The sequence below is a fragment of the Harmonia axyridis genome, chromosome 2 (assembly GCF_914767665.1).
Source record: "Harmonia axyridis chromosome 2, icHarAxyr1.1, whole genome shotgun sequence".
In the NCBI taxonomy this organism is placed as follows: Eukaryota; Metazoa; Arthropoda; class Insecta; order Coleoptera; family Coccinellidae; genus Harmonia; species Harmonia axyridis.
The window spans coordinates 35,324,904-35,352,149 of NC_059502.1; the positions used below are offsets into that span (position 1 = coordinate 35,324,904).

At 32.3% G+C, this 27,246-nt stretch overlaps 2 protein-coding genes and 1 long non-coding RNA gene across 6 annotated transcripts; 2 read left to right on the top strand and 1 right to left on the bottom strand.

Moving 5' to 3' along the window:
* Positions 1–276: 276 nt before the first annotated feature.
* LOC123673218 (N(G),N(G)-dimethylarginine dimethylaminohydrolase 1) lies at positions 277–6,328 on the bottom strand. 2 transcript variants are annotated; one of them, XM_045607689.1, is made up of 6 exons: positions 6,250–6,328; positions 5,727–6,184; positions 5,135–5,237; positions 2,737–2,834; positions 2,401–2,625; positions 277–2,334 (listed from the first exon to the last, which is right to left on the bottom strand). In XM_045607689.1, the coding sequence occupies exons 2-6, from the start codon at positions 5,988–5,990 to the stop codon at positions 2,209–2,211; spliced, it is 816 nt and encodes a 271-aa protein (XP_045463645.1). In that variant the 5' UTR covers positions 5,991–6,184; positions 6,250–6,328; the 3' UTR covers positions 277–2,208. The 2 variants fall into 2 exon arrangements, with proteins under 2 accessions (XP_045463645.1, XP_045463644.1); XM_045607688.1 differs by lacking the exon at positions 6,250–6,328 and having other exon boundaries at positions 5,727–6,239.
* A 1,814-nt stretch (positions 6,329–8,142) lies between these two features.
* LOC123673217 (serrate RNA effector molecule homolog) lies at positions 8,143–25,452 on the top strand. Of its 3 annotated transcripts, none has more exons than XM_045607685.1 (13): positions 8,143–8,290; positions 8,346–8,470; positions 9,351–9,512; positions 11,803–12,003; positions 15,556–15,622; positions 15,704–15,869; positions 16,160–16,513; positions 16,701–16,977; positions 17,780–18,104; positions 18,337–18,630; positions 21,444–21,829; positions 22,022–22,117; positions 25,293–25,452. In XM_045607685.1, the coding sequence occupies exons 2-13, from the start codon at positions 8,349–8,351 to the stop codon at positions 25,369–25,371; spliced, it is 2,529 nt and encodes an 842-aa protein (XP_045463641.1). In that variant the 5' UTR covers positions 8,143–8,290; positions 8,346–8,348; the 3' UTR covers positions 25,372–25,452. The 3 variants fall into 3 exon arrangements, with proteins under 3 accessions (XP_045463641.1, XP_045463642.1, XP_045463643.1); XM_045607686.1 differs by having other exon boundaries at positions 22,028–22,117; XM_045607687.1 differs by having other exon boundaries at positions 11,821–12,003.
* Positions 23,457–24,546, top strand: LOC123673219. The gene is made up of 2 exons (XR_006746446.1): positions 23,457–23,677; positions 23,764–24,546. It is a non-coding gene; the product is annotated as an uncharacterized LOC123673219 (long non-coding RNA).
* Positions 25,453–27,246: the final 1,794 nt, after the last annotated feature.

Below are 27,246 nucleotides of genomic sequence, written 5' to 3' on the forward strand. Positions count from 1 at the left end.
ATTCTAGCAGATCAATGTTTTTATCATTCGACTGAAGATCCTTTATGTCTTCACCGAATTGTGGTTTGAAAGTATCTACTTCTGACAATTTAAACAATATATACTTTCTTTGAATGGTAAAAATATAATTTCAGAAAAAAACGCATCTTAAAAATGTTTTCTGAATAGACTCTGCTTGTACTCATTTGATGTTATTAGTTCATAAGGTGAATGCAGTTTTCAAGGTGAAATCATAAGAAAATAATTGTTTGGCACAGGTAAAAAGAAATGCTAAGCTGATGATAATTTTTATTGGCTGGATTTAAAGATGTAATCACAATAAACTCTACAGAAGAATAACAATTACATGGAAATATGTTTGTACCAACAGATAATTAGTTTGAAAGTAGCTGCACCCATAAAAATATTTTTTACCTTTTTGTATATAACATTCATAAATACTACATCAATAACAAGTTTTCACAGTAAATATTTGAGAAGTCAAAAACAATAGTAACAAAAACGTTTCACATTAAATTTTTTCATTATCATCCAAGCATATTACAAAATACAAATCCAACTGTAGAATAATTAGATGAAAACTACAGGATACACACATACCCTACAAAAACTAACTGAAAAAATTTCAATGGTCTTTAAGAAAATATTTGTGTTTATATGAAACAACAAACTGTTGTCCTCTTGAACAAAAATATCCCCTAGTTTTAATTATATATAATGAACTAGTTGAAAAGTATGCAAGAGTTCATTATTAAAATTTTAATAGGTTCATCCTTCCTCCAAGGAGATTGTGAAATCAATCAAATGATGTAAAAAAAGAACAATATTACATAAGAATTTTTAACTAGGGATGACATTCATTTAAGATTGCTATAATTCAAAAGAGAAATCTCATTAGTTCTCACTTGTAGAATATGTGTAAGGCTGAATTTGTTGTTGAAGTTGAGATTTAATTCAAAGACTTAGATCTTAATGTTGGATAAATGGAATGTAGGCATATTTCATTTGAAATCTTTCACCAACAAATACTGAGATATTGATTTTCATACATAATCAAAGGAGAAAAATTCTCTCAATAAAATATTCATCAAAATAATAGTACATTCCTTGACAAAATGGTAGTCATTAATAATCTTTTTTTTTTATTTTTCAGAAGAATGTTACTTTTTTGACGTTATTGATTTTTTTTATTGTTACTTCTTATTTGTATAAATAAAATCTTTTTCAATAATGGTCATTTCCTCCACATTCAAGGCACTCAACACCTATAAACTCAAAAAAATATGCAAATTCCAGAATTGTCAAGGAGTGTAGATATAAAAAATTTTATGAAAGAATTATTCTTGTTATATATTTCAGAATATCAAGCAAAGCATATTAATAGATTTTTTCTCAATTATGAGATTACAGAACATTGCTAAGTTTCTGTTCAAACTTTTAAATACTTAGTAAATAGTTAAGAAAATAATGGATAATTCTAATTGTGAAATAAAAATTATATCATGAAAAAAATTGGACAAAGGATTCTAATAACAATATAGAATAATAATCTCGTTATCATATACCAGCAATAACAACATTTCAATGGAAACTATCTTAGGTTTTCATGTGGCAGTAGTCTGAATATATCATAAAATTTTTCAAGGTACGAATGTAATGTGTAGGTATATACAAAAACATAAGATTAGAAAATATTTCTATAGGAAAATTATAAAGGACTTCTCCCTAAAATTATTACTCATATTTCATGTATATGGAATGGTTTTCAATAACATTAAATCTAGGTATTCATGCACATATATTGCTTATTACATTAATATATTCAAAACAAAGTAATTATTTGCCACTCATCTGAATTTAGAATATTTAAAAAAATATTCATTAATAAAATAAAAGCAAATAAAAATATTATGAAAATGAGATTCAAATAATATCATATTTTATATGAATTACCAATCAGTTTAATCACTTAATTATTTCAGGAGATTCATGAAAATAACTTCCCTCAATAGTCTCAAAAAGAATAAAATGTAATGTATCTATTTGGACAAAATATCTTCAAATTATTGCAAGGAAAATACATCATACCTTGTCCAAAAGAACATATTAAATGCATTTACTGAATAAAATACTATTTGGTCAGTAATGATGAAAATGACTGCAAACATGCAACAGATTGACGTTTTGGTTCTTTATTTTTTTAATTAATTAGAGGCTTCTTATATGCCGCATCCTTTTTATTAAAATGCAACTTGATGACAACCCACAGGAAACCTTTGCTAATTCAGATATATTGACAGATCTTCGAGGAAAATCTACTTTATTACCAATTACCTAAAATGTATTAAGTATTAGAGCTTTCTATTGAAAATAACTAACCAAGGTAAAAAAAGTTAATACCTTGAATGAAGAAGGAATTTCATCTATACTCCTGTGTACCAAGGTTCCATTCAGAAAGAGCACATTAGTTGCATCGTCCTCTGGTAATGTAAGTGTTTGATAGCTAAATGTTGCTTCCCTCTCCATTCTCTTAAGAACTTCTTGGCATTCTTTACCAGCACCCACACACAAGAGATCTGGACCAGCCATAGATATAAATGCTTTCAAGTGTTTAGCACTAGGTACCTTGAAAAATACATTTATATTTCAATACCTCTGCGATCAATGTTTATGTTTAATAAACTATTATTATTACATATTTCAATACTAATACCATTGGAAAAAAAAAATGTTAACCTTGATAGGTGTACACGGATACTCTGGAAATGCAGCAGCAACTGCCCTAGCACCAGCTTCATTGGTCCATTGAGATATTCCAACAAAAAATTCTTTTCCTAAAATATGGAAAAAATGTATACACAGTTCTTCCAAAATCTTTTTGTAGAACTTTAAAGCTGAAAATGGTACTCATAAGAAATTAAAACGATTTTCACCAACATTCGATATACCAATCAACTCAATTGTAGTTTGAGATCTAAGGTGAATCCAACAATACATACACTAAAATTAATCACATAAATGATTTGATCTTGACTAAGATATCTAAAAATACTTGTGTGTACATCGGTTAGATTTTGTTCAAGGCAATTCAGGCAACACAAATTCAGGATTGGCACAAGCGGGGTCCCAGGGGAGGGGGATGGGATTGATTCAAGGGTGTCATGACCCCCCCCAAATGGATGGAACCATCTAATACTTAATATGCGTTTCAAGCAGACAATGTACGAAATGATCCCATCAAAAAACTTAAAGCCCATAACGGCGACCCCCCCAAAATTTAAGGCTAGGACCGCCCTTGGATTGGTAAAACTTTTCTCTCTTTTCTTTAAGTGGTTCTCTTTGACAACAAAATTTGATGTGAACATGGTAAAATTTGAATAATATGTTATACCATTCAAAAAGACTGGTGACACTATAAATTTCACAGTAGTTTATTATTTCATTCAAAGCAAAATATCTAGAAACGTGAGGAAAAATATCAATGAAACAAATTTTAAATGAATAACACCTGGATATCGTTCAGCAATTCTAATGAAAATTGATAATTCCGAAACTATAAGAGCTAGGAATTTACGGTAAGAAATATCGTATTAAGTATCATTGTGGCAATACATGTTTTCGATTTCATGATTATATGCTTAGTTTCCGATCAATAAATTTTGTTCCTAAATTTTTTCCTGCAAGATTCATAGAATTTATCTACACATTCCAAAACACTAATGAGAATTTCTGGAGGTGCGAAAAATTCCTTTTCCTCAAACGATTTCAAAATTTTATTATCAAAAATAATAAACAATAAAGTATAATACCTTATAAAAATGTATCAAAAACTTTTTATATGGTTTCTACAATGGTAAATTTTGATGAATCCACAATGCTAAGATTAGGGGTTGGAACAGGGGTTTTTCCTTATACATGGTGATTCATAAATGTCTTCACTTTAATAGCGGATCCCTTAGGCGAAATTAAGGATAGTTTGTTATATAAATTTTCAGCGAATTCCCATCCCCTGTTAAGATAGACCCCTTCAAAAGATAGAACAATTCGATTTTTCAATTTTTTGGCAGGAATGATAACCTTGTTGAAACACTCATGTGACTCTTAAAAATTTTTCCAACCCTCCACTGTATTTATAAAGGATTGAAATCTCCAACTCTCTGCAGTATTTGCCTCAGAACTTTTTGATGGATAAAGAATTTGAACAATGTTAGTACCAAAGCACAGCAACTTTGATTTCAAAATTTTTAGCTATCTTTTATTATTTGTCATTAGTAATAAATATGTTGATTATTGCCTACTAGCTTAGGAGTTAGAAAACAAAGAATAACAACAAATTCATTTCAACTTAAATAATCAGAATCACGTTTAACAAATTGAATGAAGAAAACGTGACATAAAATAGACAAGGAACATACAGATACAATTCTTTTGAAGTGGCTTTTATCTGAAGCCAAACATGCATTTACTCGACGTACGAGAATTTGCCCGGAACGTTTCCAAATTTTCCAGAAGCACGAATTCGTTCGAAGACAATCTATACAAACTGATGCTACCTTTTTTAGCTTTTTTGCTTGTTATTGAATAACAAACTCTCCCTAAGTTTGTTGTAGGTAACATCAATATAACAGAAGTGATGTCGGTTACTAATTTCTTGTAGCAAACAAGAAATTTTCCGAGACACCCTGTCACCTGATAATCGGTCTATTATATTCAGTCTCGATAATGTTTCGATAATGTGGTCTAAACCAAGACCATTTATGTATTCCATATAATTGAAACAGGTACTTCTCCCCTATTAATTTTGAGTTCAATATAGTAGTGTACCAGACATCTACATCACTATCTTCTTCTGCTTCTTTTTCACTATTTTCCAATTTACTTTTCCCACTGTCATTCTCAACTAATGATTTCTCATGTTGACTTTTGTAATGTGGGTCTCTTATGTTATTGTCAAAGTTGAAATTAATGCAGAACCTTATTTCAGGTAAATTTTGAGCCATTTACTGTTAAATAACTCGAGTCGGATAAGACTAAAAAAAGCCTACACAGAACAGAATTCAAATAAGATCTAAGAGAAACAGAGTAGGTACAATAGCTATCAAAAGAACTCATTAAAAGAGAGAATTTGTTTTACCTGTGAATAGAACATCGCCTCCATCTAATCTAGCTGAACTATCTGAGATTTCTATTATCGGTAAATCTAATTCTTTTTTGAGTACCACTCGAATTGTCTCAATCTGAAATGAGAAGTTGATGTCAAAGAAAGTTCTAGTGGACTTGAGTACAATTAAACTCATTCTTTCTTGCAATAAATACAGAATTATTACTCAAACTATTATTCAATCATCATTGAAAATTAAATATTTCATATATCATAGGAATATTTAGCATTTCGCAATTTGTTTGAGTAAACAGTCAACAGTACTGTGTCCGAAGTGATATAATAAATCTTAAACACATCAAAGACTATTAAATAAAATGAACTCTGAACCTCGGAATAGCCAAATAGAAAGGAAAAAAACATCAACTAACAAAGTTTAATTTTCACTATAGAAACCTTTTAATACTGAAATGAATGGCATCCTCAGTTAATCAAGAAAACAGGTATATATTCCTGAATCCAAAAAAAAAACATAAAATCAGTGAAAATACCTACAAAATTAGAAATTTCTCTGTTACATAAATTTGTCCATATTGATGATTTTTTGTAGTATATAAAAACTTACTTCTTTTAATCTGCTTGGATCTCCAGGTCGTGCTATCAATGCAGTTCCATTGCAAACTACAGCAGTATCTTCCACAAAAACACACATAGGTAATTGTTCATCAGGTGGTAACTCGATCACATCCAATCCCAACTCTCTAAGTACTCTGACATAAGTTTCATGCTGTTTTTTAGCTTCTTGTAGATCAATATTATTTGTAGATGTTACTAAAGAATTTGGAATTCTGGAAACCACAGCGTGTGTATATTTAAATGACGACGCCATCTCAATGTAATAAACACTTCATACATTGATACATATATCTCATAAAAAACGGTAGATTAATCATTAAATGTAGGGCAAAGTGTTCTCTTGTCACATCATACTCTTGTCTGCTATTAGTGGTAATACCAAGGTCCAGGACATCTTAACAAGACTGTTGCAAATAATACTTAAACATTCAGTTATGGAACACGATGCTGTGAATTAAAATAGGCTTTTAAATGCTTCATTTAGTGAATAGACTGATCTATAATTCTATTACCTTCTATTTAACGTGACGGTTGAAAATAGCGCGCAACAACAAAATCGCCAGGGCAGGACTAAGGATTCTAGCCCTAGAAAGTAGAAAGAACAGAGACTATAATAATTAAATTAAAGATACCTTTGAGATTAGAGGATTTTTGTATTTTCATCACCTAACACCTTCAATCGATATTCTGGTAATATTAATATAATAATTTTAATTTATGATATGAGGGTTGATATAAAGTCTGTTTAAGGGTCAGGAATAAATGAATAAATTTAAAAAAATATATAAAATTAGGTTTTTGGCGACTGGCGAGGGGTTCTAATAACCAATTAGGATTTCCAGATTGCTTTTTTTCAATATGTCAGTAGACACTGCAAAAAAAATAAGTAGACGTAGGGTAGGGAGAGCCGGAGAGATAGGTCCAGGTATTCAGAAATAATGCGATATAGGTATTTTTGAGAAAGAATAAACAAGTTTATTTTAAAAGGAATTAGATAATATTAATTGAAAAAATACATTAAGAAATGAACAAAAGATAACAAAAGTTAATCCGCAAATTAGAAAGTAGCGAAAACACTAGGGCCATAGCGCATTTTTGCTCACATTCCTAAATTCTTCCATGTCCACATCAATTTTAGAATAGTTTTTATAATGTTCAATTAGAACTTCCTTGGTAAAATCGAACCGTTTAGTTAACTGATCAGAAGCCTTGATATAGAAAAACTTCTACTTCTTAAAATCGATTTAGCTTTTTTCACATCGTTAATAACTAGTGAAATTTTGGCACCTAAATATACCTAATTCTTTCAAGGGCAAAATGTTTGATGGGTTTTTGTAATTAATATTATGAATTTTGGTTTCCAATAAGTATTTCTTTTTTGATGGAATACTCTAAAAGTGTTTTCTATTTTGCAGGAATGGAACAAAAAAGTTTATGTATTTTTTGCAGCTCAGACTGCATTTCCTTATTATTGAGATTAGCGATAAGTGAGTTGGTATTAAATATGTGCGGCTCAAAATGGCGGTTTCTAAACAATTTAGGGAGGTATACCAATAACCATAGCGTCTAAAGGTAAACTACCAAATATTGAGTTCCGAAATAGAAGTCTATCTATCGACGGGTCAATAGAAATTAGCCTCTTGTAATCTGTAAACAACTAAATGGTTTAATTGCCTGAAAAGTATTTTTTGTCTGTTTTGTCTTGAGTATCAGATCCAGATGCCATGGAAAATGTTACTAGTAGGAGTGGTTACCGAACTTCACCAGAATAAAAGTACGGTTGCTCTGGTGACAGAGAACGAGACAACTCACCGAAGTTTGAGGAAATGGTCACCGATTTTTGAAGAATGTGATATATACGGAACGCCAACTTAATAAACTAAGAAACTTAAGGAGATATACTCTATCAAGAGCTAAATCAGTAGATCTACTGATTTATCACTTATTAGTAGATCTGACAACACTGCACTCAAGGACGAATGACATATGGAGGGTAGAGAAATGAGATATTTCATATATCTACCCTTTATAAATATCCGAGACCCAGAGATATGGAAATGGAGTATCTACATGATAGAATAATTCATTGTATCATGGAGTATCTACACCATAGTGTCCATAGTCCATATATCTGCGGAGACCTCACGCTACACTAGCGCCTCTAGCGATGAATTCATGCATGATGACCCCCATTGAGTTCACTGCTCTTTGCTATTATAATTATTTTAACTATAGAAAATGAATACAAAGTTTATTAAAAAAAAAAGGAACATATATTGTTATTATTTATCCATGACCATTCATCGAAAAACCTAATATCGATACCTAACGAAGACCAACCTGTAACAATTAAAAAGAATAAGAACTGACAGGACGCTAAAAATTGACTATGATTTATCGCCATTCTTCTCTTTCCACGCTATTTCGTTGACGTTACACTTAACGTTTTATTTTCTAGAGGCAGATTTATATTGAATTATATTTATTCAATATATTATTATTTTTTTCAAAATTTTCATCATTTTCCTTTGAGTTTTTCATAACTTCTTGAAGGTATCTATTTACAACTATATTTCTCCAACTTTGTGACTGGATATATTGCTTTCAGAAAATGGCAGACAGTGATGATGAATACGATAGAAAAAGGAGAGATAAATTTCGAGGAGAAAGAGCTGAAGTAAGCTATAGGGGAGCTGAAAGAGTATCTAGACCTAGAGACGATTGGAGTGAAAGGTATAAAGAAATTGGAAACGTTCTTGAAAAATGCCGGCCTGACCTATAGACACTCAGTTGTGATTGAAAAAAATGTCATGTCAACAATCATGAAATGATGAATATATTACCATATTATCTTGAAGACATTGAAATTCAGATAGAAAGTTATATACCTATTGATATATATTCTTTGCAAGTTCAAAATTTCAAATATTATTTTTGATAAATTCAACTTGCACACAAGGATCCTAACACTGTTCTGAGGACTATAATTATTCTTTTTATCAGAACAGCAAGCAAACAGATATTTTATTGTTATTTTAACATTGATAAATTGAAGACTGCTTATGATCTTGGCAGCAAAATACTCTTCACATTGGCTTTCTTAATTGGTAATCGATGCCTTAAAAAGTGCTTTTTGAAATTAAATCGGTATGGCCGGGTGTTATCTATCAGTTTGAAATCTATGATGGCAAATAATATTTTCTGAAATTGAACACAAAATTTTACCATGATTTGATATAAGGTGTCTTCACATAAATTCATGGTCAAGAGTGCTGTGGAGAAATTAGAGTTGATTTTCTGTGATAACAAGTAGCACTTAGCTTGTACCATGTAGTTCCCAGATTCAAAGTTTGTAAACAAATGTTAGTGATATGGTACAAGCTAAGCGCTACTTGTAATCACAGAAAATTCACTCTATTCCTCTACAGCACTCTTGAACAAGAATTTAAATGAATGCTCTGTAGTTAACAACATTGAAGTTTTCAGTGATAGTTCAAAGATAAAATTTAAAGATAATGAAATTTTATTTATTTTTTTTGGTCATAGGTATCCAGAGAAATAGAGTAAATAAATACTTTTTAAGAGGTCGAATTTATGAAAAATTTTCTTGCAGAGATTCATGGTCCCGCCCTAGACCAAGAGATTATAGAGGCGGTGGTGTTAGAGACAGAGGGTATTCCCCCAGTATGGAACCAGCTCCAAAGCGTATGCGACATGATTATTATGGTGAAAGTTACTATGGGCATTATGGACAGTATCATCAACCTTCTCATAGGTAAGATAAGACATGATTATAATTGTTTATCACGATTGAATATGAAAGATTAGTGCTTTTTGCATGATTAATTATTAGGAGATATATAATTGGTAGTTTCGGCAAAAACGTTGGATGGAGTAGTTTTATCTGAGTTCATATTAAATGGAATAAGAAAAATCACTTTGTTTACTATCACTTATATGTTGAACTGGTACAGTGACTCAAGTTTTGTAGTTCTTACTATATATACCAAGTGGTATATTACAATTTGGGTTTAATGATGTTAAATCAGAGTCTGAGGGAGGTTTATTGATTTGAAGAATTACGAAAAGTGTGGATTTCCACAGGCCATTTTGTTGATTTGAAAGGTTTATGGTTGGTTTTTATGTTTGAAAATTGCAATATATTTCAAGATATCTAGTTTTCAACCTTTTGATTCTAGATGTGATATTTCTAGATTTTCTAATGACAGGTTTCATAAAACTTCAATTAACCGATCAACTTGTTGATTGTAGTTTGAAATCTATGAAAGTGATGAAAATGAATCAAAATTGAACATGGAAATGATTTGATCGAGCAAATCACCATGATGGAAGTTTTATGAAACTAACCATAATTCTGGGAAAACATGATTTGTAGCAAAAAAGTGTTGCAAAAGTGGAATTATCCTTTCAATATTTGAAGCATGAATGATGTTCATTAAACATTTATGTGAAAGCCAAATCATAGCCTCAGAAAAGGTAGGGTAATTTTTTCTTTTTTATGAATCATGTTTTTCCAGAATTTGAAAGCCTAAAAATTCTACATCTAGAACCAAAGGGTTAGAAACTAGATATCTTGGAATATATTGAAATTTTTGAAACATCATAATGAATGAATATAATAATCCGACCATAAATCTCTTAAATTCACAAAATTACCTGTGGAAAATCCCCACTTTTGGAAATTCTTCAAAAAGTGATAAAGTTTTTTTTCATTCACAAATTTCGGTCGAATTTCACTAAAAATAACTGAAAAATTATTTTCATCATTTTTTGAAATGGGTCTAATTCTTTGAGAATTTACTGTTTTTTATAAGGGAATTTGTAGTTCTTCCTTCAAATTGTTGTCAATTTAATTCTCTTTTCAGCGCAATTTCATCTAAGGGAATTCAAAATTGAAAATGCTCTGTGTATTCTTGATATACAATATAGGTAATGTCAATTCATGTATAAACTAACAAATATAAGTTACAAATGATTTGGTACATCAACGTAACTCCCACAGAGATGAACATGATAATTACACTTCCTCATTGATAATACCTTGTTTACATTGAAACGTCGAAATTGTACTCTGAATTTGACATTATTGACAGCTGAAAGTGCTTCGAAGTTTATTGAGAAATGAACACAAACCGAGTCAGTAGCATCACCCAAGAGAACATCAAACATCTAAATTGTTGAAAAAAATAATCTTCTCAAATGCAACTTGTTCTTCAAATTTAATCAGATAATTTTTTATTACCATCACTCATACTTGTTTATTTGAGGCAAAAAAACCGAATTTAATTATTTTCGGTTTGTTTTCATATTTTTCTGAATGAACAAGTTATCATGGTTTGTTGCTATTGATTTTTCTAAAAATATCAAAGTACTTTGGATCATCTAGTCAATTGGCATAATAAGGTCAAATTTTCAATAAAGCTGCCATCTAATAACAAAATAAAAATAATGTTTTGGACATAACATTAATCCAGATTAATAATGAAATTTCCTTTGATATTTTTAGAAAAGCAACAGCAACAGATATGCTATCTCCAATATCTCTGTTCAACCTAACTCTCACAAATTAGCAGCTTATAGATTGATGATACATAAACATTTTCATTTCCTTTAAATAATGTGGGGCTAAAAAAAGAAGTCAATTGAATTTAACTGTTGGCGAAATCGAATACCGAATTTGTTTTAAGAATTAAGAATTAATTTTTGTCTCACCAACAGATAATCATATTTATATCCATGGGAGTTGGGCGGATGTATCAAATCATTTGTAACTTATAGTCTCTTGTTTATAAATGAATTATATTGTATTTTGAAAAGGGTCACTTAAAATTAGTTTTTATATTCTTCGACAATAGACCGGTCGATGTTCTTGAGCATGTCCCTATGACTTCAGCATTCTTTATATATATTCTTCTATATGTTCTAGCATGTATGTGTATAAATATATTATGTTTATTCTTTTCCATGTATTTATTGTAGGCTTCGTGTTTTGTGTTTTATTTTAATGTAACTTCCTATTTTTAATGAAAACCTTATTTTTAAAGAGCTGCTAATTTCTTCAGAGAACCAGTTTCTTCACAAAGTGAAGGTTCCACCCCTCCAATGATGTCATTTAAGGCTTTCTTAGCAACACAGGATGATAATATTTCTGAGAGTGAAGCAATTGAAAAATATAATGACTACAAACTGGAATTCCAAAGGCAACAGCTGAATGAGTTCTTTGTTGCACACAAAGATGATGAATGGTGAGTAGAATTTTTTTTACATGTCCATTTTATATTCTCCAAGGGAAAGTGTATGTGCAAATCAATTGAGCTTCACAGTATTTTAATTGTTCCTCGAGGCATTCTGCCCTTTTCTTTTATTCTTATTACCTTTTGTATATTTCAGGAAAATTAGTTTTTGTGTTAGTTACTTGTTGGTGCATTAGTTTTATCAATTTAACTTAATCGGTGGTTATTTGAAATACTCAGAATTCTTTATGAAATGGCCAGGAAATTTTAATTTAAGTTCCCCAGATGTGCCACAATTCATATTAATTGAGCACAGATTTTCAACTTTGTTGAAAGTAGAATATTTTTAGGAGGTAGTTCTTATAACAATCTTAGATAATTACTGAGAGTTGCTGGCAAGATTAAACCTTATAGGCAGCACTTCTCTGAAAAGTGTATTTTTTAAATAGTTTCCCTGACTATCAGTGATAATTATTAAATGAAATGTACACTTACAACATGGAAGGGTCTTCTGATATCATATTCATTTATAGTTATTGCAATGCGCTTCAGTAATCTGATAAGAGTATTCATATACTGAATATTTTCTTGGGATTTATCTCACTAATTTTTGACAATGGAAAGGTTGTCCAATTTCTCATTTTATATTTATCCTACATATGTCACGGCCTCATAAAGGCCTTTTTCAAGGAACGATTTTACGACAAACTCTTTCTGTAAAATAGAAAACATTGAATATCACATATCACAATTTTAAAATGACATTTACTTGACTGTTTTCGTCAATATAAAATTATTAGTCAAAATCATAAAAACAATGTTTACATTTTAGAACAAAAACGATTAAAATACATTACTTAATGACACTCGTTGAAAACTCCAATTTGCAACTAACGCCACGACACCTGTACTATACGATATGCAACTTATAAACCTCTAATAGTGGGATCTAGAATCTTCGATATTGCAGTTTGTTAGCTTCAAATATAGATGGAGTTTGAAGAATTTTTAGAGAACTATTTTCAATTATTTTATTAAATTCAAATATAAATGGTAATGACATGTATTTTTGAATTTCGGTTTCGGTTTTTTTTTGTAAGTAATTAAATAACCCTCCTTTTTTATAAGTAGAATTGACTGAAATAGATAAAAATATAGGTTGTGATTTGAAATTCTTGAGTTTCGATGAATTTGAGTTGTACAAGTTCATGATTTCATAAACACCCTGTACATTTTTGGTCCAAACCGCAGTCTTATAATATTACTTATCGGCAAGATCGAATATGAAAATGGTTTTCACAAAAAAGGCTTTTTCTACAGAAATATTCGTTGTAGAGATCTGAAAATTTCTTCTCATATCCATATATATGTGGAAGAAAATGTGTGGAAAATGCACAATGACTATGTTTTACAATGTATTTGAATGTTATATTGCCCTAGCAAATTAAAATGCCCATTAAATGACATATTTATACTAGAGTTAGTGGACTAAAATAAAATACAACAAAAATATGCCATTGATGTTTCAATATTAAAGTAGGGCCACACTATAATGATTTGTCTTTTCTAGTCTCTAGGAAAGAACGAACATGCTAGATCCTGAAAAATATTTGATTTTCTCGTATTGGTGCATTAGCTAGAGTACTTCCTGTTCATACTCATTGTAAAATTTAAAGTCCAATAATTTTTTTCTAGGCCTGTATATTGCTTTCTCGTAATTTTATTTTATTGATCATTCATCAACATTTACATTGCATACACTTTCCCGAATTTTTGATTGGAGAACTTTGGTTGTCCTACATGTTTAAAATAGCTTTTTCTCTACAGCACTGAGAATCGAGACATCCTGAATCTTCTGCATTTGCAAAAAAATATATTAAATGTGTTGTGTGTGAAACAGATAAAACGTGTTTTCTACTCTGCAATATGTTTATAAAAATGAAATATGAAAATCGAATACTTGTGGATTTATACTATATGCGTACCGTTTTATAAAAAGCTATGCGCGCAATGCATATGCTTTCGCGATTTTGGTTGTATAAGGGTTAGTTTACCCATACAGGTGAGATTTTTCAACAACGACGTACCTAATAATTTTATAGCTATTTTGTGTATTAAATAAATGTATGTCATGTCAGTTAAAAATATTCTGGAAACTTGCAGTTTTGTGGTAAATTGTTCAGGATTGATGGAGAAAATAATCATATAGATAATCAGGTGGGAGAATTGAAGAAAAGGTTGTTTATTCATATAGGCCACTATAAAAATATTTAAATTGTTTTAATTTGAAACCTGAAGTTCTTTGTAAAGGCTTGTATAAACCAAGTAATGTGAGAAAATGTGATGTTTTAGATTAAATAATCCTGTTATGTACTTGAAAGTTGGCATAACAATACTTTTACCAATTGTTAAACTTCACCTAAATATATCGGTGATGCTATTCATACTTTTGTGCTTTGTAGCATTCGAGTTATGAATTAAAAAAGGTCTAGCATTCTGAAATTTTCCTTTATCACCTAAACAACACAGGTTGAACGTCTGTCAAAAAAAATCTTTTTCTAGAAAATCAATATGATTTTGGAGATTGAGATTGTATGTCATGTAATGTAGGCCGATTGAAATGAAGGGAATCATTTTACTTTTATTTTTGTTAAGTTTGAAAATCTGCATTTTTTTAAATACATAAGTTGAAATAACTTCTATTGGTTTCAAATTACAGCAGTCTTCACTTCTTTGGAAAGGGTGAAATTGTTTTGAAAGTATTAGGATATTTTCCCAACATGTTGGCCCCTTCAGTGATATTTTCGACAAATTGCTGCAAATATATCATTCTCAAAATCTTTGTCAATATATTTTATAATATACACATTACCTTTATTTTCTAATCTGCTCCTAAAGAAAACAATTCTCTTCCAGTAACCATACTTGATGTATGACACTTCTTGGCTTCTATGACACCTCTAAAAATCTCAGAGCTTGTACAATTTTGGATATCCCTTCATAAACTGCATTGGTTTTGGCCCAGTGTCCGACCACTGTCTTAGGCACAGCACTGTTGAAGCCGATTCACATAAACAAATTCTTCTGTGCAAGCCAAATTTAACTTGTGTCTGGGTTCACATGTTCAATTTGGGTTGAGGTTGTAAATCTGTTTCAAAATGTTGTTCACTAACCAGAAAATGGTATTTTCTAGTCTTATTCAGAATGATGTTTTGATTACTGCTTATTCATTATAAAAAAACTTTTTTTGATTAATTTATTTGTCTATTTATTTCTTCATTTTCTATACATATCTAATTTGATATGTTTAGAACTATTGTGAAAGCAACAATTCTCTGGCAATCCTGAGGCAATTTTGCAATTATTTCAAGTTTTATAAAAACACTATTCCATTTTGCATAAAACAGGTTGTTAAATTTTCAACTCTCCAATAAAGATATTTCATTTTTGCAGGATGAAATCTTTATCATTTTTTGGGTGTATAAGTCAATGAATGTTACAAGGAATTCGGAAGTGGCTTCACAATTTCAATTAATTTGTTTTAATGTTTTATCTCAATTTTAGGTTCCGTTTGAAGTACCATCCCGAAGATTCTGTGAAACGTAAAGAAGAGCAGATGGCTGCACTTAAGGTGAATAAAATCATAAAATTTATTTCTGTTGAAATGATTATTCCCGATTTGAATGTTTTGAATGATGCATTTATTTTGCAGAAAAGGGTGGAAGTATTTTTGGATTTGTACAACTCTGGCAAATTGGAGGGGATTACAGTTGATTGTTGCAAAACTAATCAATTATTACAACTTATGGATACTGTAGTAATCAAACTTGAAGGTGGTACAGATGAAGATTTAGCAACACTTGAACAAGAGTATATTGGTAAGTGCTGAAAAACTTACTTTTAACCAAAACTGTTGATATTATCTTTCTGTGTTATATTCAATGATCATCATCATCATCATAAACTGCATTGGTTTTGGCCCAGTGTCCGACCACTGTCTTAGGCACAGCACTGTTGAAGCCGATTCACATAAACAAATTCTTCTGTGCAAGCCAAATTTAACTTGTGTCTGGGTTCACATGTTCAATTTGGGTTGAGGTTGTAAATCTGTTTCAATTCAATGATACTTGCATGAAAATACCTAATCTGATATTTTTCGAATTCCTAGAATTAGAAGAAAAATCAAAAGAGCAACAGAAAGTGCGAGATGAGATCTTGGATAAAAAAACTGAAAAACCTGTGGAACCGAAAAAAGATGAACCTGAGGATAAAACCGAAACTGAAGTGAATGAGGTGAATCAGAAAACTGATGAGGAGGAAAATGGTGAAATATTAGAAGAGAAGCCATTAGAAGAATTAAGTGAAAATAAAAAAGAGGATGAAAAAATGGAAACTACAGTTGAAACCAATGAAACAATGGAAGTTGAGAAAGATGATCAGGAAACATCGGAAAATGATAAGCCCAATGTTGATGAAAGTAATGAAGTTGATAAGAAGGAAGAAAAACCGGATACAAAGAAAGGTATTTATTTTTACAAATGAGTGAATTTTAAACTTGAAGAAAAAATTACCTGATTTATAATAAATTGAAGTAAATTTCAAATTTTTCACTTTTATCTTTGGAATAAATTCATAATGCATTATAATTTTGACAATTTCCTATTCGTTTTGAATTTCAATTAAGAGAGCATAATTTCTTAATTTTTCAGAGAAAAAAAGGAAACGTTCAAGGTCATATTCTGGAAGTAGCAGTAGTTCAAGTAGCAGCAGTAGTGAAAGTGAGGACGAGAAAGAAAAAGTGGAAGAAACAACAGAAAAGAAGGAGGAGAAAGATAACAATGAACAGGTTAAAGAAGAAGAGAAGGTAGAAACTATTGAAGAGGATAAACCAGAAAAACCTAAAGCTCTTCATAAAACGACATCAATATTTCTAAGAAATTTGGCACCAACTATAACTAAACAAGAAGTGGAAGCTATATGTGCCAGGTATTTTGAATTTTAGTGAAATGATTTGAAAAACAGCAACAAACATCTTACATTGAGATTTAAACTTTGCACTGTATAAGTAGATCTGATGTTGAAGGCATTATGGTTTTTTTTACGTAAAAAAATTATATTTTTCAACTCTCATTCCCCGAACAGTGCGCTGTATAATTTCATCACGATGTTTGTTTTTTTAAATTTTGAGTCGAGAATAACCTCAAAAGATAATGTTCGACCCACTCCGTGGTCAAATTCAATTCAATAACACTTGAACGAAATAACTTTACAAGGTTGTTTCAAGTTACTACTTGAAATTTTCAGTGTAGCTTTGGATCTTGAATTCAGTTGAGATCGTTAATGGGCAAAATCCAATGTAAATGTGACTAATTAAAATTTTGACTTCCTGATTCAAAACGAAGGATTCCTTAGAAGTGAAATTTTTTATTTAGTTGTAAAATAACAATTTCGACCTCCATGCAAAACTTTATGTTGATCACATCATCAGATACAGAAAAATTTCAAGTTTAATCTAAATTTCATAATATTGATTGCCTTTTCAGGACCATAGATAATTCAAGCAGGGTTTCAAAAAGTTGTCTAATATTTCTAGAACAATTCGGACTTGGTTCAAATTTTTTTTTTATGTGGAAAAAAAACCATTGTTCATATCAAATTGCAGAAAAAATTATTTTCAGAACCCTTCATCTCATATACAAACAGGCGACAATGTCATCATAAATTACTCATTTATATGAAGCATACATATGCTTTTCTGAAATTTTTAATTAGTTATTTTTGTTTTCAGATATGCTGGTTTCCTTCGTGTAGCGCTTGCTGAACCACAACCTGAACGAAGGTGGCTACGTCGTGGATGGGTCACTTTCAAACGGGATGCTAATATCAAGGAAATTTGTTGGAATTTAAATAACATTAGGCTTCGAGATTGTGAACTTGGTGCAATTGTCAATAGAGATTTAAGTAGAAGAATCAGAGCTGTCAATGGTATTACTGCTCATAAGCAAGTAGTCAGATCCGACATAAACATTGCTTCCCGAGTTATTCTTCATATGGACACAAAAGCAGGATTGTGGCTGGAAGGAGCTAGTAAAGATGGTGAAAAAAATGAATTGGTGAGAAATATATGTAGAGAATTTTAAACAAATCAACATATTTTTTTACCGCATTTTTTCTGATTCCAGTTTTCTGGATTAAAGTCAAATAACCCTGTTTTACTTGAAATAACTGACTTCTTTCTTTGTTATGAATTTAAAATCAACTTCAATAAAAATCGTTTGATGAACATCAAAAAAAGAATTGAATGAAATTTTGGTAATTTGTAATGTTTTTTTTTTCTGTTTTCAGTCTTTTGGATTAAAGTCAAATAACCCTGTTTTACATAATATAACTGACTACCTCATCGAGGAAGCTAGCGCCGAAGAAGAAGAATTATTAGGATTAGAACCATGTGCAGATAATCATGAATCAACTATTGTTGATAGAGATGACACATTACTGGGCGTTCTTGACAAAATTATTCTCTATTTGAGAATTGTTCATTCCGTTGACTATTACAATCATTGTGAATATCCCAATGAAGATGAAATGCCAAATCGTTGTGGAATTTTACATGCTAGAGGACCAGCACCGACTGCTAAGGTATGTAAAAAATGCTAATTCTATTGGGAATTCGTCCAAATTGTTGAAAGTTTTTAACAGAATAAAACTTTATTAGGCTTAATGACAGATTAGTCACAAACAAGAAAGTAATTGATACATTCATAAGAAAATCACAAAAAAAAAATCCCAATTCCCCATAGAACTATGGTGTCCAATCTGCGTCATTCTTCAGGTAATTCATTATAGAGCTTCAGCCCTATATTCTTCCTCATAGCAGTGTATTGAGTATAGAAAACGGAACTGAAGGATTACCCTTTCTGCGGATATCATAATTATGATAATTTTCTCTTTTCCTATAATTCTTTTATTTTTGGATATGTCCAGTATCAAATATCAATCTGATTATAAGTTCGGCAACAGCAGTTAGAATATTGGTTTTCATGAATAATTGCTTGCAATTGGACTCATTCCCACCAATGTTCTAATTGCTTCTTTTTGAACTAGCAAAATCTCATTTAGATGACAAGAAGTGCCCCACACCTCTATAACTCAGATATCCTAGAATGGAACAGTAAATACTAGACTTGTATTTCTGCTTCGTAACCAACTACATATTTGCTTTATATGTATTATGGCGAATATAATTTGGATGTTTCTTCAGTATAAGATCCAATATTACTTATCATCAATACACTAGAATGAATAATATTGATATACCAATCAGCTCAAGCACACGACTTCTAGGAATCACTATAGATAAAAACCTGAATTGGAGTCAACATTGTGTTACTTTGGTACCAAAACTGAACTCAGTGATTTTATATACTTGAGGCTCTCGAAAATCAAGTGGATTTATATACATATATTGAAAACATTGTATTTTTCAAACTTTCAAGCTCTTTTATCTTATGGTATCGTTTTTTGGGGTTCGAGTTCACAGTCTGAACGCATATTTATAATTCAGAAGCATGCAATGGGAATAATCTAGAACTGTGTACTAGAATTCCGCAGCTTCTAGGAATGATCCTGTCCTATAGTATGCTATAACAATTAGGTTTTGTTCTGGCAAAATTATTGCACAGATGAGACATTTCTCTGGAGATTGCATTTACTTCTCCTATCAATCTATCTGCTCAGATTCTAGTTCATCTCTTAAGTATATACAAACTCCTCTATGCTGATGTTTAGAGCGAGTATAGCAAACTCACTGATATCCTTTTGAGTTGTGCATGTATCCAATGCTCACTAATGCACAGAGCTGATAGATAGATTGTATATTGATATACATGATATTTTTGGGGTGAATCCTCCGCAGTTTGTAGAATGGTGGTCCAACCTAAAATTGAATCTAGTAAAAGCATTTCTACTCGTCCAAAATTTGTGTCATGTACAACATCTTGATGCTTTCAATCCACTCCCATAAGGAAACACTGATTGTCTTTAGACGTGTTTTTGATTTGTCGTAACTTCACTGAAATACTGACAACTCGGTACCAAGTTTATCTCTTACACATGATACAAACAGCCACAACTTCTTCTCCTCAGGTTTTTTCATTTCTTCTCAAGAAGTACAGACATCTGATATTAATTTATCTAATGTTAAATTCTCAGCGGGGTCCCCCTAAAATTTGACATACTAAGGCTAAAATATTAGCAGAACTAAATTGAGCCCCCTCATGGCCACCCCTGTTTTGTAAATTGTAATTCCAATAAACACCAATGAACTCTCTCTCTCTCTCTCTCTCTCTCTCTCTCTCTCTCTCTCTCTCTCTCTATCTCAAATATTTGAATTCATTCTAGTAAACGTTTTGTGTTTTGTGTTTTGTTTCGCGACTTTGCACGATCATACTCGGTTACACATCGCTTTTGATTGACCAGGATCGGGTTTTAATTAATGTATCCAATCAAAATCAAAGGAAAAAAAATCGAAATGACAAGTATGGCATTGCGGCGCCGCTACGAAATAACACTAATATTCTCAATTTGGTCGAATGTCATTGCATTCATGACGAGTGCATACACCATGTTTTTAGACATCTTAGTTGTGAAGTTTGAATGTTTACATCCATTTTTTCACCATGTGTCGCAGATATGTATTTGTTGAGGTTATTCCTTCTTCAAATAATTTTAATTTTTTTTTTAATAATACCATGCTTTCTTGAAGGATTTCGTTTTTCTCTTTAATACTCAAAATTTTGATTTGAACCTCAGAATCCACAGGTTTCGTACTTGTTTCCATGCTTTGGCCACTTATAAATGCATGTTTGCATGTGCTTGATTTGATTCAGCAGCCCTTGTTACGCATGAAGGGTGTAATTCTTTTCACAGAACTTCACACAACGGACAAATCCATCACTTTTTTGTGGCAATATACGCACTTCAGTTCATCAATTTTCTGTCTTTTTGAGGAGTGATTTTTCTCATCTGCTTGCCGCCGGTTTTACTAATTTTAAAGCGAAGTTAACGTGTTTCAGATTTCTAATTTGTTCACAACTCTTGTAAGTTTCCATAATTTCAATTTGAAACGGGCCTTTTGTCATTTTAACCAGTAGGTTACCTAAGTACATAAAGTACTTAGTTAATGTTGAGAATATTGAAAAAACGCTAGGGGGTACTGAAATTGTTGAAAATATATTTTTTTTTCAAAACTTTAATCAAAACAATTATACATTTTCATTGCCCAGTGAACATTATTGTCAACTTATTGATCATACCATTTTAGGACCAACTAATTCTCTGCCCACTGATTAATGTAAATTTGATATTTTGTATCAAATCTAAGAAAGAATATATATACTTTGCAATCAGAAATATGCATTTAGATATCAGATTCATTTTCTTTATCTTTACAGACAGATATGACACTCTTCATTGGTGAACCAATAGAAAATAAAATGTCCAATTTTTTGCCAGAGAAAAAGAAAGAGGAAAGCAAGAATGAAGCTAAACTTATACAACTCAGTCTCAAAGATCAGGATACAGAAATTGACAAATTTATTCAGGCCAATACAAGGGAATTGGCAAAAGATAAGTGGTTATGTCCTTTGTCTGGAAAGAAATTCAAAGGACCAGATTTTGTCCGTAAACATATTTTCAACAAACATGGAGAGAAAATTGAAGAAGTAAAAAAGGAAGTAGACTTCTTTAATAATTATTTAAGGGACCCGAAGAGACCTATGTTAACAGACGCCCCTCAATCGAAAAGAGAGGAAATTCAGGCTCCTTATAGCCATCCAAAGTAAGTTTCAACATACAATAACATTTTTGACTAACAATCATTTAGTTTATATCAGAGTAAATAGTTTTCTGCAAATGGACTAATATAATATTACAGTTTATTTTGACATTTTCATGATCAGTTCTTTTTAGATCTGAATTTTCTATTAACTCATTGAAAGTGTAGATGACATTATCACTTCTTTTTTTTAAGTTACAGTGGACCAGGTTATGGAGGCGGTTATGGACGTCCACAGCCTTATAACAATTACTATGCCCCAAGAGCCAGAGGATATGCTCCTAGAACAAGGTAGAATTGAATAGTTCTCACTTAATAAAATATAATTCAAGAATGTGTTATGATAAAAAGTCAGTTTGATGCATCTGCACGTACAACATCGTATTTAGTGTACTCTATTATTATTATTTGAACTGGGGTCGTTTTGCTTCGGTAAGCCTTCCGGGAACTGCGACCATGCAGATCTTTTGTTCACTACCCTACTCATTCATAGAAACCCAGGGAGGTCGTCAACCACGTTAATAAAATTGACAACCTCCCTAGGGGCCTTGGCCATTACCTCTCTGGTATCCAGGACCAGCTTGCCCATGTGAATGGTTCTTAGGCCAGCCAGCTCTGGACACTTGCATATCAAGTGTTCAGTGTACTCTACAACTGCACTTGGTTATATTATTTATGCTGTTAAAAGCAGAAAACTCTCACCGGAATAACTCTGCAAGTCACTCTGTTCGATGAGTGTTCAACTCACTTCATTTTTTTATATAAATGACCAAAGTTGAAATTGTCAATTAATAATGTGAGAATAACATTGATATAATACAACATAGATACGCCCTTGAGCGGTCTTGCAGTGCAGAACATTGACTCCAACATTAGAGACAGAAAGATCGTGCCTTATATCACGTGACAACGAGGGAGAGGATAAAAATGTTTGAATTTCAACCAATGATTAATGAAGCCAAATCGCGTGATATGAATTGATTCAATAATTGATTGGTTCAATATGTTCAACCAATCAAAACATCGGTTGATTGGTTGTGCCTCTGGTGTAAACATCATGCGTCTCACTTTCCTGTTGTAGTCGATTTCTCTCTCTCTCTCTCTCACACCCACTCACTCTCCCTTTGCGCTATCTGCCTATTTATAGATCATTGTGAGTAATAGCAGTTCATAGAGCAATAAAATACATAGATATGCCCTGTCCCTTTAATAATATAGATTGTTGTTATGTATGGTATATCTAAAATAAAACGAAGTAATTTCCACTATGTTATTTAATTGTTAGCAACAATTGTTTCGCCACACTGTGGCTTCATCAGGCTACATTTCTGAACTGATAAGAGTACAAAGGTTTTCGGAATCTTATATAGGAACAAAATTGGCACAAAAATATTCGAAAGGGTATAAATTATTTATTTATACCCTTTCGAATATTTTTGTGCCAATTTTGTTCCTATATAAGATTCCGAAAACCTTTGTACTCTTATCAGTTCAGAAATGTAGCCTGATGAAGCCACAGTGTGGCGAAACAATTGTTGCTAACAATTAAATAACATAGTGGAAATTACTTCGTTTTATTTTATTTATAATGAATTTCCGCCAAGTAAGGACCGAATCCATCAAATATGGTATATCTGTTGAAAAAGTCTTCCATATGGTATACCGATGGATTAAAATCAGAGGGAGGAATGGGTATTGGGTTATAAGGACCTAAAATGAGGATCTCTAAATCCCTGGGAAGTGAGCCCTCAACCTTACACACCGAGGCACTAGCTGCACTCATGAGTGTTTAAGAAGAAACCTCGAAGGGGCGCATATTTACATCACTAAGGACAGCCAAGCCACGCCGAGGTCCCTGGAATCATATTGCCAGGGGTCTCTTCTGACATCGGCGTGCCGCATATTTACATCACTAAGGACAGCCAAGCCACGCCGAGGTCCCTGGAATCATATTGCCAGGGGTCTCTTCTGACATCGGCGTGCCGCAATATCATGAAGCAACTGGCCAGAGGTAATAAAGTAACTCTACTATGGGTAACAGGACATTGTGGTATTGAAGGGAACGAGGTCCAACAATAGGGGTGGAACAATAGAATAACCCTCTGGAGGAACATTCCTGGTTTTGCTCAGGCAAAGAAATTTGTGGTACTTTCACCGACATATACCAGGAAGCTCTTGAAGTTGCTACGAGCTGAGCTTCTGGTAATGGTGGGATTGTTGACAGCATGGGTATGGTCAGCAGATAAGATTTGCAGGCTCTGTGGAAAGGAGCTAGGAATGGCCGTTGTCCAGGGACCGTATTCTCGACAAGTGATCTTTCAAAACGTATACTTTCATTCAGTGTTAAGAGCACTGAAAGTACGTATACGTTTTGAAAGATCACTTGTCGAGAATACGGTCCCCGGCCTGACTGTTCTGAGAACCACTCATATTGGATACTCGGAAAGTAACAGCCACGGTCACTAGGGATGTTGTCGGCTTCATTATCATTATCGACGATCTCCTCATTCCCGGAAGGTTAATAGAGCCGTTATGAACCCGGTTCAATAATAATAATACATGTTGTTTCAATCTGTGGGCAAGGAGAAATGTGATACTTTTTTCCCAAATTTTATATCATATTATAACATATTATTTCGTTATAACACTAACCAATAATCATTATAGATCCTGTGGTTCTGGTCTACAAATAATCTCTAACTGTACAAAAGTGGTAAAAGTATGTAACTAAAAGAAAAAATAATATAATAATACAAAATATACAAACAAGTAACGCAAAAGAAAAACAATACCCACATCATATAGGGAGTATCCTATTCACATGTTCAAATGTATATTTTTTTTTAGTTTTCTCAAATACAGTTCTAAAGATACTGATACTGACGGAAAGTTGAATATAATAACTTTCTTGAGGAGTCCATTCATTGCTGGACACCTCAGGAAAGTTCAATGTAATTGGTGTACTTAGATCATAAACGATCTGTTTGAGATGATTTGTAGGCCATAGCACCAGATTAGTTCTGATTATTGGCCAGTATTACACTATAAATATATGGGCATATTAGGAAAGTGCTGTCGGAAGCGCATCAAGTGCAAGTAATTCAGCGTACCATAGAAATCATGGAGTTCTTAAACATTTCTTGAATTCAGTGCTACTTCATTTGATGTCTCAAGGCAAGAAATAAATATTCTTATAATATGTGAGGAAATGAAACAGGTTAACTTGATTATTCATTGATTATATTACCCTATATATTATGTGTCAATGCCTGAACTGTCATTGAAATAGCGTTCATATATCCAACATAAATCTATGATTCAGCATAGAATGCAGCTCTTTTTCTTCCGCATTTCGCTTAATCAGCGCTATCTAGCGCATTTAACAGCGCTGACTTTCCGAACTCGCCCTATTAATACCTACAACCCCATTAGAGTTTTAGTTCATTTAAAGTTTTTTTTTTTTCAGAGGAGCGCCATCCGATTTCAGACCTGTAATTCATTATAGAGATTTGGATGCACCTAGGGAGCCAGAAGAATTCATATAATTGCTATTGATAAAATTGAATTTTTTAATTCCAGTTGAGATATTTCTTTATGTGTGTTGAATAAAATGTATGTTTTTCTCACTTTTTTGCCCTCTTTTTCTGTCGTAAAAACCTAAGAAGTTGCAATAATTGCATTAGTTGTTAGCCTTAAGATATAAAGGGCTAGTTTTTCTTAAATCAATGTTGAGGTTACATTTTTCTAACCATTTGGTTTGAAGTGTACTTCATCATAAAGTCCCCATATTGGCCCTTTATGGCAAGAAAGGGATCCTTTTCTTCACGCATGCTCTGTTGTATCATTTCCATCACACATTTTCCTCTACCACACAAACATTTTTTGTCAGAATTATCATATTTGAATTTAATGTCCTTTATTTACTCCCACTTTATACATAAAATTTCAATTTCTATAAAATATTACTAATTGCAGACAATAAATCACTAGTTCTCAGAGTAGCCAACTCTAGGAAATTTAACATTTGCGATTAAAAAAATATTTCTCTGAAAAACGGTCGGAATATGTTCATGAAACCGGAGCCACTTTCAAGCTCCATTTGAAGGCGACTAATGAAACGGTCTTTACCAACCTATAACGGCATTTTCGAATGCATTATGAAACTGGCCTTAAGATTTAATTGGGGTGGTTCTGTTCTACTGCGGATAATGTTATTTACAGACCAATTGCTCTTATATTAGTTTTGCCTATGTTGATCGAGATAGTTTTGTCTGATATAATTTATGACCACGTTCGAAAATCATTATCTGAGTATCAACACGGTTTTGTTAGGTCTTGTGGCAATGCATCGAATCCATGTATATTCACGCAATGTGTTTCCAAGTCATTTTATTCTCGAAATCAGGTGGATTAGGTGTATACGGACTTTAGCATCAACGAATGCTAAGAAAGCTGTCCAACTTTGGTATTGCGGGTGCTCTCCTGTCTCTGCTGTAATCTTAGCTAAGCGATCAGAAACAATTTGTAGAATATGAGGGAGTATGGTCGTTCTCATTTGTTTCGACCTAGGGCGTACCACAGGGTTCTAATTTAGGACCACTGTTATTTCTCCTGTTCATCAATGACATTTCGCATATTTTTTGTTCTCAAAAATTACTTTTTGCGGATGATTTAAAGATTTACAGGGAGATTGGGGATCGCCAAGATTGTCTATTGCTGCTAGCTGACCTCGACAAATTGCATACAAGGTGTGTGGATAATAAGTTATTCCTAAACATGTAAAACTATGACGTTTACAAGAGTCCATCCCCTATTGTTTAAGATAACCACCTTAATAAGACGCTATTACGAAAAGTAAATGAGTCACGGAACGTGGGTATAGTTTTTTTCTGTCCGAAACTCACATTTTCTTCCTATATTGGAGATATAATGGCAAGTGCTATGAGGGTGATGGGTTTTGTGATCCGTAATTGCAGGAAATTTTCCTTCTTTGAACAATTCTTCTTCTTCTTCTTCTTTTCTCAACAACTGCCTGTTTGGACACCAACTGGCTCTTGGGGATCCAGGGCAGCAATCATGGGCTCAGCATCTCTGCTATGTACCCAAACTCGATAATTCTGATCTAAACAGCGGCTCAGCTCCTGGAGCAGCAGGAATCTGGGCAGGTCCCACACCAAACCGCTTCTGAATATTCAAAAAGGCATCAATATAGCAAACTGAGGCATGGGCAAACAATCAAGCGCTCCTAAGAGCAAGGATCGGATCATAGGTACAAGCAACAGAGGACGAAAACAAGCGGATCTACAACAAGCAGAAAGGGTTACATTAAAATCAGAACCACCCGGAGGTGTGCAGTTATTACATTTTCAACTGTGACGCAGCTATGAAATCAAAGAGCACCTGGAGGACCTCCTGAGAGG